Source organism: Lepidochelys kempii, chromosome 5 (genome assembly GCF_965140285.1).
Source record: "Lepidochelys kempii isolate rLepKem1 chromosome 5, rLepKem1.hap1, whole genome shotgun sequence".
Lineage (NCBI taxonomy): Eukaryota > Metazoa > Chordata > Testudines > Cheloniidae > Lepidochelys > Lepidochelys kempii.
Window position 1 is genome coordinate 91,722,765 of NC_136384.1, and position 17,719 is coordinate 91,740,483.

At 41.2% G+C, this 17,719-nt stretch overlaps 1 protein-coding gene across 4 annotated transcripts in view; it reads right to left on the bottom strand.

The window, feature by feature from the left end:
• Positions 1–17,719, bottom strand: part of NTRK2 (neurotrophic receptor tyrosine kinase 2) — a 272,799-nt gene that overhangs the window by 69,967 nt on the left and 185,113 nt on the right. Inside the window, exons 14-15 of one of the 4 annotated variants that reach the window (XR_012159057.2) lie at positions 16,622–16,850; positions 4,332–6,208 (exon numbers count right to left, since the gene is read on the bottom strand). Coding sequence is in view for 3 of the 4 variants with exons in the window: in XM_073345037.2 (XP_073201138.1) it covers positions 7–137 (131 nt within the window). In the remaining variant the exon portion in view is untranslated. Of the gene's footprint in view, positions 1–6; positions 138–4,331; positions 6,209–16,327; positions 16,851–17,719 lie in introns of those variants that run through there. The other 3 variants (XM_073345037.2, XM_073345042.2, XM_073345043.2) reach the window with 3 other exon arrangements.

Genomic DNA, 17,719 nt, shown 5'->3' on the forward strand with positions numbered 1-17,719 from the left:
TCTTACCTTCACCGCCACCAAGATCTTGTCCTGCTCCGGAGAGAGGTTATAGCACTCGGCCAAGAAGACTTTCCCAAAGGCTCCTTCTCCCAGCTCTCTTTTTAGAACAATATTGTGTCGTTTGATGTGCTGAACAACTGTAAAGTGAACATAAAATGCATGTTAGAAGTGAATTTGGGGGAAAGGGTGGGAGGGTGCCCAGATGCATATGTACATTATGGAGGGGAAGGGTTTTCCTGTACAGTACTGTGCATATAGTGGAAAGAATGCCATAGAGGTCATTAGAGATCAGCCAGATCACTGTAAGAAATGTGTGTTAATATATTTATAGAGAGGGTACAGTTTATTTGCTTTAAAAGACATGACACTGTGACCCTGGCAGTCATCAGGAGAGGGGTGATCATCAGTAGACTTGGATGACCCCTCTGAATACGAGATCGAATATTGCTTTTCCACAAGTAAAAAAATGCAGGAAGTAGACCAAGCCTCTCTCATGTCAGTTCCATTTTTATTTCTCTAACGGCAGCTAATCCTTTTCATTCAGCTCCAAAGAAAAATTTGGGGAGGAGGGAGAAAGAGGAAACAAAATAAAGCATTCACATAATCCAAGAAGATAAAGTATGCCCTCTTTTAATTAAATCCAATCTACTCCATGGCTCTCTGCTTATCGCTTGTTCATCTTAAATTAAACTGCCACTTGCTCTGTCTGTTTTACGCTACAGCTGGGATAAGGCAGATATTTCATTCTCACAAATATGATTTACACTGTTGCTCGAAGGTAAAAGAAAAAAATAACACAAGATGGACCAAGGTTTTAGTGAATGTTGCTGATAGAACCTTTCAAATATCTGCTGAAAGAACTCACTACTAATGGACCAATTCATAAAGCCCTTAAGCATATTTTTTTACTCTTTCCTTTTGAACACAAACTTTAATTAAAGAATTTAATATTTGAAAATACTGGACCAGACTTACTGGTATACTCTGGCAACTTTGCACTGTGCTAGCTACATAAAGCAGCTGAAAGCCCAGTTTAACTGGTCAATTAAGTTGCGTTTCCAGCTGCTTTGTGTTGCTGGAGTGGCACAAAGCAGCCAAAGTGTGCTGGTGAATTAATTTGCCCCATTTATTTGGTTTCACAGACATTGACATTCACCCCTCTGTGGACAACCAGGACAAAGCCTATACACCACTTCAATCCTAATTAAGACCTGAAAAGTAAATGGGACCTAAGTGGTGCATACCTCTTGCAGGCTGTTTGCATAGGGGTGAATCTCTTCTAAACTGTACATGTTTGTTGAATCAATACACAGGAAAGCTACAGTGAGCTTTGGATAATTTAAGTTTACAGACCAATCTCTGACCCAGTGCCCGCCCATTCAGATGTTATAGAATGGGAGCAAGGTTCTCTAGAAAACAACCTATCTACACAGCCATAGGCTGCTCAGGAACGTGCTCTGATTGATACTAGTGAAAAAACCCACCTGCCCCTGTTCTTCCTCAGTGTTAGAACACAAGGAGAAAGCAGCCACAGCATGAGGGGAAATGGATATATATGCCACATACCGCAGATGTTGACCCCTGCATACTGCATACAAATATTGTATTCATATTTCAATTTGATGCTGAAATAATCCAGCATAGAGCCCCAGGGCCACCTGTGCCTCCTCTGGGGCTTGTCTGCCAGAGATAAGAGCAAGCCTGTGAAGAGTGTCTCCATGAGTGCTGGCTGCAACTCAGTAGGAAGCAAGAGAAGGAGCTCACAGTGGGGAAAAGAGCCTGTGATACTCATGCCCTGGCACTTCAAAAGTCCCAACTCCCATATATAAGGCAAGGAATGCAGGGAACTCATGGCTACTCCTGCCCCACCACCAATAGGTTCCTACAAGCCAGTGGTGTCCAACCTTTTCTGCCTGAGCGCCAAATATGTTATTTCATAAAGGCAAGGGGCCCCAAATTAAGATTTTAGGACATATTCTCTCGCATGCTCCACTCCATTTGTGGTGCAAAGGGAAGAGAAGCCACTTACAAGTCCCCTGATGGGGATTCCTTCAGTATGGGGGAGACCCCAGTAGGCACAGAATAAGCATATTTGACTCCTTCACCTCCCTTCTGACAGCCCCTAGTGCATGGGTTATGTATAAGGGTGATTGGTATGCTCTGCACTCCAGCTAGCCTCAGCTGGCATATGGTCTCTAAGGCACCATAGACAGCTGGGGCAAGTTAGAACAGTCCTTAGGCTGTACTGGAGCAGAGAATCTGGGATCCATAATTGGTTGTTGGTTCTCAGCTGTGACTCTTTTTCCTCCTCTCCTGGATTTCTTGGTGTGGGTGAGGAGAGCCATCCCCTGGGGTCAGCTAGTGCCAGTAAAGCACTCTCTTGGGCTTCCACAGCCTGTCAGGGAAGCAACAACGGAGTAGCCAAAACTACTTTCCTCTCATGCAGTATAGATGATGGCCAACAGGGAAACTGCTGAGCAACCAAAATAGGGAAGGAACAGTAGATGCTCAGATCCCTCTGGGCCCACACCAGGGCTGCTCCTAGAGCTGCGGGGAGGCAGTTGAGGAGGTGGTGTCCCCTCTTTCCGCCTCATATCAACAGGGCTGATTCAGACATTTCAGATTAAAAATCACTGGGTATGGCTCAAGGAGCACACTTCCCATTCATAATCAAATACACATGTTCTTCCTAACAGTCACCCTTGATAGACACCATGTCAGGCCTCTGGGGCCATGCCACAGGTTGGACACTGCTGCCGCAATCTAGGAATGGCTCCCTGTTTTCTCATGATGGTAGTGCATTGTACCAAAGGATTCCATTTCTATGAGACTCTGGTCTCAAATCCTTTTATCATTCCAGTCCTTTAAAGTGTGTTGTTACTGTTTGACGTAGATTTTTTTGGTCCTGGTCCTCAAGTGCTGTAAATTGGTATGTTGACACTGAAATTGTTGGAGCTAAGACAATTTAAATCATCTCAGGATCTGGCCCTTTATTTTCATGTCCTCCCCAGCATTGGGATTTTTTTAAAAATAAAGGATGATAGAAAGTTATAACAAGAGCCAGGCCCAAATCCTCCCCTGACAGATGCAAATCTGTATTTACTGTCTTACATTCATCTCTATTCATATTATTAAGTATTCACCACAAAATAAATATCGAGTCTGGACTGCAGTCAAGTGTCTTGGAGAGAAGCCCAAATTCAGCAAATGTGGAGCATGTTTCAAATAGAAATTAAGCACCATGCTGAAATAGGGTGCACATTCCTGGGCCACTGGTGCATGACTTAGGCTTTGTGGCTCACAATAAGCCTGAGATGTGCAGCAATTGCCCAAGAGTTCACATCCTGTTAGATCTAATTGCTCTGCTTTCTTTGCCTTTTATTAATTGCTCCCATTCCAATTCATCTACTTCAAACTGGGCAATAATTGATTGAGTAAACAGTCCCTTGCCACTAACAGAAGTCTTCAATTACTACTCATGATATAGGGATATTTTGGAAATGATGCAGTTCAAAACTCTTCAGTCATTACAATTTTTGTACAGTTCCCAATGGTTCGTATTCAAAAAAGGTGAGGAGAGTTAATAAATTGACATCATATAGGTTGATTGGGGGGTGGTCCAATTGTGGTCAGAGAGACTAGGCCACAGTCCCCTTTGTGCTAGTGGATAAGAAGACTCTGAGGAGGCTGGGGAAGGGGTGATCTCAAGGAACATTTCAGTTATTGATAAGAGCCTGGATCTCTCTTCATCTGGGACATTGGGTCTTTTACTCCACACCAGTTTTCTTGAATATTAGTATGGCAGTGACTAAGGTAGCATTGGAGGGATTTGAAGCACTCTAAGAGCTACTAGATGAACTAGAAAAGGCTCTTCCGAAGCTTTATCAGCTCAGGAATCTTGCATTTGCCAAATAATGATATTCTTGCCACATTCAGGACTCTGACCAGCTGCTCCATCTTTCATCGGGAAGGGGCTTGAAAATTCCTTATGCCATAGCATTGGTTCCGGGTCAACCATTTCACTTCCTTTTGGGGCTTCCTCTCCCTCTGCCCTGCCACATATCATTATGAAATTGTCTCATTTCCTTTCATGGATGAGAGGGACAGGTCAGATCCACTTACCACATATCACATTTTTTAAAATGAGTGTCTCACCTAGTAACTGTTAGGCAGAGAATGTGGGGGAAATCCTGGCCCCACTGAAGTTAACAGCAAAATATTAAAAGGAACACAGTGAAAGTTATCACAGAGGGATTGCTGATAAACAAATCAGACATTGTTCTTTTCATCTCCATTTGAAACACAGAGAAACATCAGTGTTTGTCCCAGTGGTGAAGAGATTTTATTGTCAAGTTTCTAAGAGGACATCACAATGGAGAGTAAAATAAATAAGAATTGTTAAATATTGCTTTACAGAGAACTCACAGCTACAGCAAAATACTCTTATATAAAATAACTATTGGGTAAATAACTTGTCCAATAACAAATTGTCAAATGCAAAACACAGTATCCCATCATTCCAAAGCCCTGTATGTCAACAGCTGCAAAACAGATCTGCACAGAATACGTATTTGCAACTTGTCACATCATATCTACCACAGTTACCTTTCTGCTCAAAACAGAGTGCTAAATAAATACAAAATGGCAGTGAATGTGACTAAACGGGCACAGATTAAATATAAGAACAACACACATAAATCAAATATATACAATATGATGTGACAGAAATATTAGTTGAGGAAAAATCCAGTTAGCAAATGCAGGGCCCAATCATGCTGCCATTGACTTGGGTGGGAGGAGACTCTAGAAGGAGATATACCAAAAAACTTTAGAATCAAATTCTGCTCTTAGTGTGGTTACTCAGGAATTATGTAGGGGTAGGTTTATAAAGGCACAGTTACTCAACTCCCATTGACTTTGAATGGGAGGTATGGCAGTTGTAAATTGGAGTAGGGTGTGGTGAGTTGGAGAAGAAACAGAGAGCTCCCATTGATATCAATAGAGAATTCTGCATGAAAGGACCTATTCTCATCTCCAAGCACATGTGTAACTCTCATTGACAATAGAGAGAATTAGGCCTCTTGCAGTTATTCAGCTAAATATGTTACACTCAAGAAGTCATATTTTAAAAGATGTATGAAGGCCTCACCCTATAAATACTCCCACTGAGCCTGGGGTTTTGTACCTCAGGTAGTCTATTCTTGGTAGTAAGAGTTTACAGAATCCTTACACAGCATCCTTCACACACTGTTATGAAATCCTGGCTTGATTGAAATCATGGACTTGAACTGGGTCAGGATTTCACCCATGCATTGCAGGACACTTTGCAATACAAAATATTAAAATTTAATAACATCTATTTTAACAGTCAAAAGCAACAGCAAATAAAAATGTCTTTTACTTAGGTTTTGCCGAGAGAGAGAGAGAGAGAGAGAGGTCCTGCTATATAGCTGTATAGATTTTAAGGTCAGAAGGAAGTCATTAGATTATCTAGTCTAACCCCTGTATTACACAGGCCACAGAATTTCTGTCAGTTTCCCCTGTATTGAACCCAATAACTTGCGTTTGACTAAATCATATCTTCTAGAAAGGCATCCAGTCTTGATCTGAAGACACCAAGAAATGGAAAATGCACCACTTCCCTTGGTAGTTTGTTCAATAGCTAATGACCCCTCACTGTTAAAAAATTGTGTGTTGTTTCTAATTTGACTTTGTCTGAATTTAACTTCCATCCATTGGTTCTTATTATGCCTTTCTCTGCTAAAGAGCCCTTTAAGCGGTCAGTATTTTCTCCCTGTGAAGGTACTTCACACATTATGATCAAGTCACCTGTCATTTTCTTTTTTGCTAAGCTAAAAAGGTTGACTTCTTTAAGTCTCTCACCGTAAGGCAGTTTCTCCAGCCCTGGCATCATTCTGAAGCTCTTCTTTTTTTCAAAGTATGGGCACCAGAAGTGGATGCTGTATTTCCATATCAGTCTCACCAAAGCTATATACAAAGGTACAATCACTTCTCTACTCCCATCCACTACTCACATTTTACATTCAAGGATCACATTAGCCCTTTTTGCCACATTGTTGAACTCATGTTAAATCGCTTGTCCTATTTGACCCTTATATCCTTTTTAGAGTCACTGCTTTCCAGGATACAGTCTCTCAAATTCTGCATCAGTGTAAATCTGTAGTTTTCCCAGTGAAATCAATTACATCTGTAATTAAGAACAGAATTTAGCCCTATAATGCTTTAAAATAACAGAGTTTGTTAAATGTTTTAACATATTTGGTGAAGACTATAAGTGGGAAACAATGGCTGATAAGAATGATTTTGTGACAGGCTATGCAATGGTTAGAAAGATATTTTACAAAAACTTCTTTGCAACAACTATTGTTCAATGAGATATTTCAAGGCGCTGCCCTCAACCTTCTTTTGCCATTTGAAGCAGAGTCAGAGTTAGTAGGTATAAGTGACAGGATTGGATTGATTTGATCCAACAGCTTGCCAAACTTGAACAGCACATGTCACTCACCAACAACATGGTTGGATTTCAGAGATAATCCTGTAATGAAGGGCTACAAAATCACTGTGGATAGGGTAGAGCATCTAACCTGATGACCTCCTGCTTCTGAGGCAGCACCACCTCTAGAGTTCTCACTGCTTTAGGCAAAGTGGAAGACTTAGCTCCACCCACAGTCACTCACACACCAAGTTAGTGTAGCTAAGCACTTTGCTGCACTTGGACATTGACTGGCTGTTTTACCTTTCTTTACAAAGCTAGCAGTGTCTTGAAGCAGAAATCTTAGCTCATCCCTGAGTTTGCATTTCTTTTCTTTCTGTTTTTGTCCACTCCACCTATTTATTATTTATCACCTGCACTAATTATTATTACTGTTAGTGTACTATTATTGTTTAATATTTATATTACCACTCAAGACACCAATCTGGATTGGAGCCCTGTTGTTTAAGGCATTGTACAAACACAGAGGTAAAAACAGTCTTTGTCCCAACAAGATTGTAATCTAATTTGAACCAAGATGCAACCAGGGCATGAGCCGTCACCAATGAAGTAAATGGGACTTTTGCCATTGATTACAATGGGAACCCAATCTAGTCTCCAATGAGCATAGATAATAATAGGAGGTGAGAGAGGCTGAAGGTAATGTTTGCACAGTCACATAGCTGGCTTAACACACAACTTGATGGAGGTATTATTTTGTGAAGAAATAAATAGTATCAGCTGCCCCAATTGACCATCACCTTGGCCCTCCTTAGTTGGCTGATTTCTTGTAGCCGTCACAGCAGAAGTGGGTCTTGGGGAGGGATTTTATGGCTTAGTTGAGGAAGGGTCTTCCATGAGTAATGGGCAGCATGGAAGAAGGTGCAGAGACATTTGTGGGAGAAGTGGACAAACAGGCTAGTGTCAGGACTGCCTCTGATCTGAATTTAAGTCTTTCCAATTGCTTTATTTATAAATAGACTTAAATCTTCCTGTGACCTTTCATTTAGAACCCACAGCTCCTACTGCCTTTACTGGCAGTTATGCTGGCATAGTGATGAAGCACTGCACTCTTTGAGAACGGTTCTTGATTATGGATCTTCACCTCTCAGTTTTTAGTGGGATAGGCTCTTGACCTCTCTATTCAAGAGCAGACAGCGAAGGTAAAGACATTTACTAGAGTGGCAGTGACATCTCTCTAGGAGAGTAGCATATATCAGTGGCATCTCTCTAGGTGAGACTCAGTGGTTGTTTTCTTTTAAGGTTTATACCTGAGAGGTGTTAGATTAGTTACTGTTTCTTGCATAGGTTGTGTAAGATTTTGCATGTGTTCCTCCTCTGGTATTTATTTCATTTGGTCTATGGGGGCTGCAGGAAGCCGCGGCCAGCACATCCCTCGGCCCACGCCGCTTCCTGCAGCCCCGGTTGGCCTGGAACAGTGAACCGCGGCCAGTGGGAGCTGCGATCAGCTGAATCTGTGGAGGCTGCAGGTAAACAAACCATCCTGGCCCGCCAGCAGATTTCCCTGACGGGCCACATGCCAAAGGTTACCGATCCTTGGTCTAATAAATACACTGGCTTCAAACTCTTAACTCTTTTCTCTCTTAGTTTTCAGAAGTGAGGATTCTCTCTTATATGTTTGGTCTCACTAAACACAGGCACCCCCAACTTTGAGGAGCAGGAGATGAAGACAGCTTCATAAATTCAGGAACACTGGGCCAAATTCAGGCCTGGTGTAAGTGGGTGCTACTCTACAAGAGTCAGAAAGACAGCTCCCTTTACAGTATAGTTGTCTCTGCTCTCTTTTTTCTCTTTGGTTTTGAAGGTACAGAGAACTGTTTTATGTACCTCCATATGAAGTAGGACAGCAGGATTTACTTCCAACCTTTAAAGATGACTTACAAAAGAAACTTGAAAATTGAATTTAGGCCCTGATCCAGTGAGGGATTTAAACATACTTAACTTGAAGTCAATTGGACTATGCACGTGCTTAAAATTAAGCGATGCTAAAGTGCTTTTCTGGATTGGCGCCACAGAGCACTATCAGCTAATCTGCTGCTAAACTTCTTTGAGCTATAGCTGCTATGTCTGCTGGCCAGTTCTGAGTTCACTGTTGCAGCCCTATGATGTCTCAATCTAAGAAATCTCAGATGTCAGAAAAGTCACAGTAAACTCAACCCAGCCCATAGAACCCCAGATTAGTCTCTTACAGGTTACCTGTAAACAATATAATGCACCACTACTCCTAATAATCTGTACCTCATTTCCCTGAAGGAACTCTTACAATTCCCATCCAACTAGCTAGGGTTAAATACGTCTCAGTCACTAGGCTGGCTGTTAGGTTAGTCCCTTTGCTGCCGAGTTGCTGCCTCCTATTAGGAAAATATAATATTATTCACACTTCATAACTCCATTTTCTTTGAGGTACTCCAAGCAAACTGTCATTGGATGGGTTGGTGTTTTTTTACCTGCATTCCTTGTATTTTAACTGGATTATGGCTATTTGATTACTCATTCTTATCATTCTGTCCCTGTCCTTTCCCTGGGATGGATACTGTTACAGGTTGTAGTCAGGCACAGAAGAATGCTGGGAGGCAATGCTGATATTATCTGTTGACATTCTAACATGGGAGGGTGGGTTCTTCCTGAAGAAGAATTACAAGGAGGTTACACAGACAGACGTCATCTCCCTTGGCTAATGGTTGTTTTTCACTGCTTGGCCAGGGAAAAGAGAGCCCCATCAGGCTAACAGTTCCACACCCATCACACCGCAGCCTCTGTGACTGATAAATAATGGCAACTGCAAGACCCCCCGCACCCCTCCCCCCGACATACACTTCAACTGGTTGATCCCTCCCATACACCACAAGTGGGGGGCTGCCCTTCCACCACCCCTAGTGATCAGTTTCAGGAGGAAGAGCTCCCCACAGTCATTCATCGACACGGAGTAAGAGAGGGAAAGACCTTCCAAAATACGTGTGTGTTTCATTAAAAAGAAGACAGCCCAGTTTCCCCTTTTGGAGACAAACTAGGGTCCAACTCTAATGCTAGGACTGTAATAAAGACCTGAGCAGAAGGGATGATTGATGAAACCATAAAAAAAAATAAAAATGCAGTGCCTGGGATGCAGGTTAAATGAGCTCTTCTCCCCGTCAGCAGTTAAACTCCCAGAGGCGGGTCTTTGTTTCTTTATCGTATTCCATTTTGCTTAGACCGGTTGGTTCATCTTTTCCGGATCATGCAGACTACTGGAATGGGGAGCCAGGCCCAGTCCTACTGACAGGAGCCATGGGAGCTGCTGCTGTGGGGTGAGTTTCTCATTTTATGTCACTTTAATTGCTGTTTTTCATTTTATTTCATGTTATTCTGCATTTGCAAAAAAAACACACAGGGCTCTACCGATGTGCCCCAAGTAGTAGCTTCTTCGGGGCCCTTCACGTAGTTTCAGAATGCCACCGCTTACTGAAAACAAAAGCAGCTTCAACCGGCTGCTCGTACAAGGTACACACACACATTACACTCTCGATTATTGCTCTACTGCACCAGGTGAATCTAGCGCACACTGCAAAGCAGGCAGAGATTAATACAGTGTAACAGTTTAATTATCCTAGTGTATATGAAATCATAGGATCTTATTCTGCAACCCTTGCTTGTGTGATCCTGCAGCTGAAATCAAGAGAAGGTTAGCAGGATTGAACATGACTAAGGGTATGGCTACACTACAGTGATTATACTATCATAGTTAGGTCACCAGAGCTACGCCAGCCTAACCCTGTAGTGTAGATGCAGTCTATGCTGACTGAAGGGATTTTTCCATCAATATAGGAACACCGCCTCCTTGAGCGACTGCGGCTACATCAACGGGTGTTTTCTTCCATCAGTAGAGCTGCTTCTACAGTGTTGGTTAAGTCAGCATAGCTATGCCATTCAGGAGTGTGGGGTTTTTTTCAGGCTCCTGACCGATGCAGCTATGTTGACCTATTTTAATGTACTTACTGATTGCTTGTTTGTGATTTTGAACATACCCAGTAATAAAGATTTCCCTTCCATTTCCATATAAATGTAGTATATGCTCAGTCCTTCTCAATTAAAATAATACAGTGATATGTAAAAATTCAGCTGATGAATATTGCGCCATTGACTGCCGGTGTAGTTTTGTGGCTATATCAGATACTGTAAAATGTTTAACTGTTTGCATAATAAAAACCTATAGGTTCTTTGTGGAAAAGGTGAGTAGATTTCTATGCCTAGGGTGACTTAAACTCATTAGAAGTTCTGAGATTGTTGAAGCAGTGTGGAGGGTCTGAAAAACCTCCCCAAAGCCTGAGCTTAGGCAGGTATGGTGGTGTAACACTGCACTTCCCCCTGACTGTGGAATTTGTGTAAATACACTACTGAGTCCTTGATTAGATCATGACTGGAAACTAAACCAAACTAGCACACAGCAGGATTTTAAAATACCTGAAAAGATTTCAAAGTCTCCATTGATAATATCTGGATAGGTAACTATTTTCATGACAATTCAAAGAGGAAACAAAACTTGGTCACATAGATGAAGACAGGAAACCCAGAGATACAGTTTGACAAAGGGAATAGAAGGAAATTCCCACAGGTCTCTTTTGAGAAAATTCTAAGCTTTTTCCATTCTCTCCCCCCGCCCCTCAGGTTTAGCATATCGATGTAATACTAACCTTCCTCCCCTATAAAAGAGTTTTGGAAATCTGCTGTTCTCTCTAGCTCTGGCCACTGCTTCCTGAATCTTTGGCTGATGTTCTGATTTCCTGGTCATCAGGCTTATAAAATGACTGCTGCCTGCTTCTTTATTTCACACTGAAATGCTTTATACATGGGGCACTTTAAAGACATTATGATTAAAGATTTGAGTCTTGATCCTGCAAAGACACACATACAAAACTTTATACAGTATGAGTAGTCCACAATGGATACTAAAAGTGAAGTGTTGTAGCAGAGGCAAAAGGCTTAGAAGGTCATGTACAGTGGTAAATGAAGTGTCCCACTCAGGCTCTGTGAACTCCAAAGTTGTCTTTTTGATTCATGAGGACATAGGCTTGGAAGGGACCTCCTTGGTCAGACAGTCCTGTCCCTTGCTATGTTAGACAACCCCATCATGATAATCCTGTTCATAAATGTATCAAGCACCATCTTAAAACCAGTTAGGTTGTTTGCTCCCACTACTCCTATTGGAAGGTTGTTCCAGAACCTCACTTGTCTGGTGGTTAGAAACCTAATTTCCAGCCTAAATTTATTCATGGCTAGTTTATACCCATTTGTTCTTGTGCCAACATCAACCTTTAGCTTCCAAAGCTCTTCTCCCTCCTTGGTGTTTACCCTCATGATATATTTATAGAGAGCAATAATATCCCACGCAGCCTTCATTTTGCTAGCCTCAACAAGCCAAGCTCTTTTAGTCAGCTTTATAAGGGGAGGCTCATTAATCACTTATCCACCACTTTCATTCACCGGCTCCCACAATAGGACTATCCACAGTGTGTGAGGGGTGATTTTGTGTGGGATCAAGCAAATAGTCTGCTGGAGTTTTTCTTCAGACATATGATTAATAAGGTTTTTTTAAAATGTCTTTGACATGTATGATACATTTATCCTCCCTTAAAAAAAATGTTATTTTAGAAAAAGAGAATGAACACAAATGCACCAACAAATGCCAGTTGTGTGGCAGCAGTTATATGTCAGCAGCTAACACATTACAAAAAGGTCCATTGCCTTTTCTGGGAATAGCAGCTCTCCAAAGGATCCAAAGTGACGGCGACCTCCCACAGCCACGATGCCAACAGCCAACAATATAACCAACCCCTAAGCAGGGCTTTTGAAGCTGAGGCCCATGAGGAAGCTGAGGACATGCTCAGTCACTGCCATTATGCTTTCAGCACCTATAAGCATCTTTTTTTTTGAGTTGATAATTACAACATCCTGTGCCAAGCAGCTGTCACTAAGGAGCAGGAGCTGCCCAAACACACCATAATGCAAGTTTACCGGCTGATTTATCACACTATAAGGAACTCAGTTACACTCTCCTGAAGCATGGGATAGAGAAAGAGAGAGACTGAGAGAAACAGCACTGAGCATTTTGTTCTGGACAGTTCAAAAGAAATGGGAAAATATCAGATTTTTTTATCTATGCATGCCCACCCACAGCTGCAGTCCACTGTTGCTGGAAAAGTGGCGAACACCCAAGGTGTGTATCCACAGAGGCACAGAGATCCAGCCTCCATGTGGATATGAGACCTCCCTGAATGTCAGCATGAATGAACTTTACTCGAGCTCTGACTTACTACACTGGAATAATGGACACCTAAAGAAAAGTGTTACGCACATAGACAAGCTGAGTTGGCAGCTCTGATCAATTATGAACAGTTAATTTTATGGTGATAGCCAGAACACATGTATTATCTTCTATAAAAGCTTCATCGGTGTCACCATAAATCATAGTCACCTCTCTCCCTTTTAAGTTTCATTCCTGGAGAATAGTTGCACTTGAATCTTCTGTAACACTCAGTGTAGACTGAACTGAAGGTAAATGCGACTCCTGGGTCTCTTCAAGCGAGCAAAATGTGTGAACCAGGGAAGACCTTCTGCCTATCATCTATATGGCTGCTGTAGTTTTTAATACTTCCACTGCCTCACTACAACTGTTGTACGGCATGACATTGCAGTACACTTAACGTTTCTGTAGTCAGGAAGCACAGCAAATGGGTACAGATGTAGGTCTTTCTCTCTTGGTCCTTTTGAATTTGAAACCTTTGCATACAGCAATATGTACCAGCTGGGTTCCTTTACCCTGTATTCAGTTACTTTGTTATGACATCTTGTGAACCAGTAACTTCATAAACAGTAATAACTAGCTGTTATGTGTAACCAGTTAGGAGTAATGCAAGTCAATTGGGGGAGTTTATCACTAAAGAAAATATAAGGTACTGTAGTTTTTATTGTTACCACTAAAAAAGATGGATTTTTGGTATAATTCACTCTGAACTGGCACTTGCAGCTAAGGAAATGGAATTTGCGTATTTATAGCGAACACAGACTGTACTAAGTCAAAACACTGAGGTAAATGAAGCACCTAGTTATTATTCCGTCTCAGAGAGGTGTCATCATGGTAGATTAATAGAATCATTTACAGAGGTTTATAAGTGATTCAGGGCTCTCCTGTCCCCTTCAAATGTTACCAGGAGTAGAAAGGGGGAGTTTGAAGTTGGCCTCAGGAAAGGCTGCTCCATTTAGCGTGCTTTTTGTGGCAGTGCATGATAAAGAATCAGGACGCTTGGTTTTATCTTTTATACTCCAACAACCAGAATGTACCTCAAACTATTTTTAGGCATGCTGTGCGTCTAGTCTGCATAACTTCCTGGAGGAGTTTTAAAGAGAATGGGAAGGAGTTAGACGCTAAAACAACAATTAACAGACCATTTAAAGTGGTCTCTGTAACGTCCTTCCATAAACATATCTTAAAATTGAACTATAGTTTAGGGTATTGATATAATCATTGTTTTGGTCATACTGGCCCCCTTAAACATTTCCTTAGACGTGAGAATAGTACCTCGCTGCCTGTTCCAAAAATGCAAAATCCAAAAAAATTTACTAATTTAATTTTCCTTACTGACAAAATATAGAGAAGCTATAAGGTTGACTGTGACTGTATAAAAGTCTATGGAAGCCTAGAGAAACACACAGAGCAGGGGATTCGGAGTCATAACTCCGAGATTCTATTACCAACTCTGCCAGTGACTCATATATAGCCTTGGGTGAATCCTTTAATCTTTCTATGTCTCATTTTCTCCATCTGGAAAATGGTGATGATAATAGTTGCTAACTTAGCTGACGGGAGGATGGTGGGGTTTTTTTGAGGGTTAATTAGACAATGTTTATACAGGGCTTTGAAGATATAAGTACTAAGTACTATAATAATATGAAGTTCTTATATAACATTCTGTTTTCAAAACAGTGGTTTAAATTCCTTCCTGGGTAAAGTGCCACTAACTTCAATGCCTTCATAGAGAAGTCTGAACATATACTAAGCTACAGTATGTGGTTTCATTCATTTTTATGTTTCTAGATCTTCTGACCTCAGAGAGAAGTTTTAAATGTATTAAAATACATTCAGAAATAAGAACAAATGGAAGAACAAAATGTCTCTGACAAAAGGATTTTACAACACTGTTACCTTTTACGTTTCCATCACTGTTATCTGACACACGATGGGGCCCAATCCTGTCCTCAATTACATGGGGCAAATCAGGAGTAATTTCCAATGAAATCTGGAGTTATTCCAGATTTACCTCCATGTCTGTGATAGGAGAATCTGGCCCAATATCTTGAAAGTATTAGAAAATTCAGAGTATTATACAAAAAAAAACCTGCCATGCATCCAAAGAAAATCATGCTAAGTCTGTTACTTTGTTAACTGTGAAACATTATTCTCTTATTCCAGTATTCAGGTGTTGGTTTACAGTCTTTTATATATCATTCTGGGAAGAAATAAACAAGCCTTTGGGGATTAATATTATACATCCAGCACTCCAAAAACTGTTGATATATTTTCTCTTCCATGCCTTTATAAATGTAAACAAGTCAAGATTTCTGAATAGAAGTGCCTGGAATGCTTCTCTTTCACAGTATTCCAACGTGACGTCTTCAGACTTCAGATTCTGAAAAAGTCCTGTTGTTACGGAAATTGGAGAGATGATAAATTACATTCCAATGCTGGCAATTCACACATTTCTTACAGGTGAGGTGAATCTTCTCAGTGGATGGACCTCTTCCTTTTCTTTCAACAAAATTATTGACCAGAGTTCTCTTAAAAGTAGTCTTGCTTCTCACAAGCAGAGTAGTTATAGGCAATCTGGGGAGAATGTATATATTTTTGTGCTACTGAGAAGAGAGTGATCTGATTCTAAGAACAGATGGGCAAGACTCAGAGCTCCAGCTCAGAATATCCCATAACTCTTCATCTCCAGAACAAGGTCTGGGCTTCTGTGGTTCAGGCCCATCTTTAGTAAGACAGCCTGATCCAATTTCCATTAAAATCAATGAGAACTTTCCATTGACCTCCATGGGAGTTGGATGAGACCCATAATGGCCAGTCTAACAAAGGATCACAAGAGGTGCAGCTTGCTGCAGACAAAATATCCTTATTACCTTGAGAAGTTATTTCTTTGAGCCAAAAGGAAATAATAGAAAGAAGGAATTAACCACATGTTATTGATATATGAGGTTTGTCACTGGTCAGGCAGGAAAGTGAGAAGTCTTTTCAGCACAGGGTTAGGGTCTGCACTGAGAAGTGTCAGTGTGAATTGCTGAAGGCTGATGGGGTTGAAAAAGGGAAGCAGGGGAAAGATTAAATATGGAAAGGGTGAAGTATCATGAACTCTGGATAAAAGGGAAAAGAGGATGACTAGGCCATTCCAGTTCAAAAGAAAGGAAATCTCTGGACCTCAGCAGATTTGTAGCACTATTCAGATTTCCTCCCATTTTCCCACTTAAGCATTTTAGGTACTGTTAATTTAGATTCATTAATCTTGAACAGCCTGTAACAGCTGCTCAGCAACTGGCCAAACATCTGTCTAGAGAAAGCTCCAATCACACCACTCTGATTAAATACTGTCCATAATTCAGCAAGTAATTGTCTATTTTCCTGCATCATAACCAATGCCATAGCTGCTTGTTGCAGCCTTGACCTTCTCTTTTACGCTGGGCAACCATTTGGGGGGGTGGGGGGATGGGTGGGGAGAGGGTGTTGTAGAAAAAAAAAGACAAACTTTTGCTAGCTTATTATTCACAACTTCTTAGTGACTACGCTTTATTTTTGATGTGACACATTGCACAACTGTCTGCCTGATGGAAACACTTCTGCGTCCCATTTGGTTATTGATCCTACATCTTCAAAAGTCTGTGACTCTTATTATGGAGGTTTGGGTGGTTCAGTTCCTTCACACCCGCCCACCCCCCTCAGCTGCAGTATGACAACACTTGCTAGTGCACAAGTGGTGGCTGTTGGCTTGGACATTAGATATGGATCTGGAAAGATTACAGAATTTTGCAATAAATTCATCATGATCAAGCAGTAACGGTTAAAGCATTCATTATCCTCACCAAAGGAATAAGAAAAAACAGGTCTTCACATTTCTGATATCCTGTTGCATCAATGAACAGGCTGCAACAAGCAGAGAAAGTGTGAGCATGTGCTTCAAGGTCTTTTCAGTTGCTATGGTACAGTTTCTTATGGAAAAATCCTTGTTCTGTATGGTGTTTTTCCTGCCTCATTTGGGGATGGCAGAATCGTTCCTTGTGTCACCTGAGAAACCGGGATGTCAGTTTCCACCTATTGGTGAGAAAGAAACTGATCAACAGCAGAATTCAACTGAAAATCTCCTTGGGTAGAACTTTCTGCTTTTGAGGCCAATGGGAATGTCATACCAGAGAGGAATGATGGTTTTGGCTGAGGTGCTGGATTGCAAATCAGGAGATCTGGCTTCAATTCTTGGGTCTACCACAGATTTCCTGTGTGACCTTGGGCAAGGCATTTAACCTCTACATGCCTCAGTTCCCCATCTATAAAATGGGGACAATAAATCTTCTTTCCCCCATCCTTTGTCTTGTCCATTCAGCCCTGATTCAGCAATTTGTTGCATGCAGGCTCAACAATCTACCAGAGGGCAAAGGACTGCAGGATCAGGGCCTTAGCTTTAGAGCTCTTTGAGGCAGGGACTAGCTGTTAGTATACGCTAGTACAATGTCTAGCACAATGAGGTCCTGACCTTGGTTGGGGCCTCAAGGTGCTAATATAATGCAAACAAGGAGTAATAAATAATAATTAATTGTGCTTTCCTCTCCTTTTAAGGAAAAGAATGCCAACACAGACAAGAAGGAAAAAATCCAGCATTACTGAATAGTCAAGCACAAGAAAATATATTTGTCCCTTATAGCATAAGCGTAATCTATTTTTCTCATAGAGTGTACCAAATATATTGCACAGAGACTCAATATAAATACTGCATGTGAGAGTTATGATAGTGGTAAAAGGATTTGGAGGGAAGACATTTTCATTATGAGTCCTAATTTCAGGGATTACTTAAGAACATTTATATTTTGGGCTGACATTTCTCCTGATGAAATTCCACTCCTCCCCCCCCATCCAAGTTATTTGTTGTTTGGTTTGGTTTATTTTGAAAATATGGTAAAATTCCATTT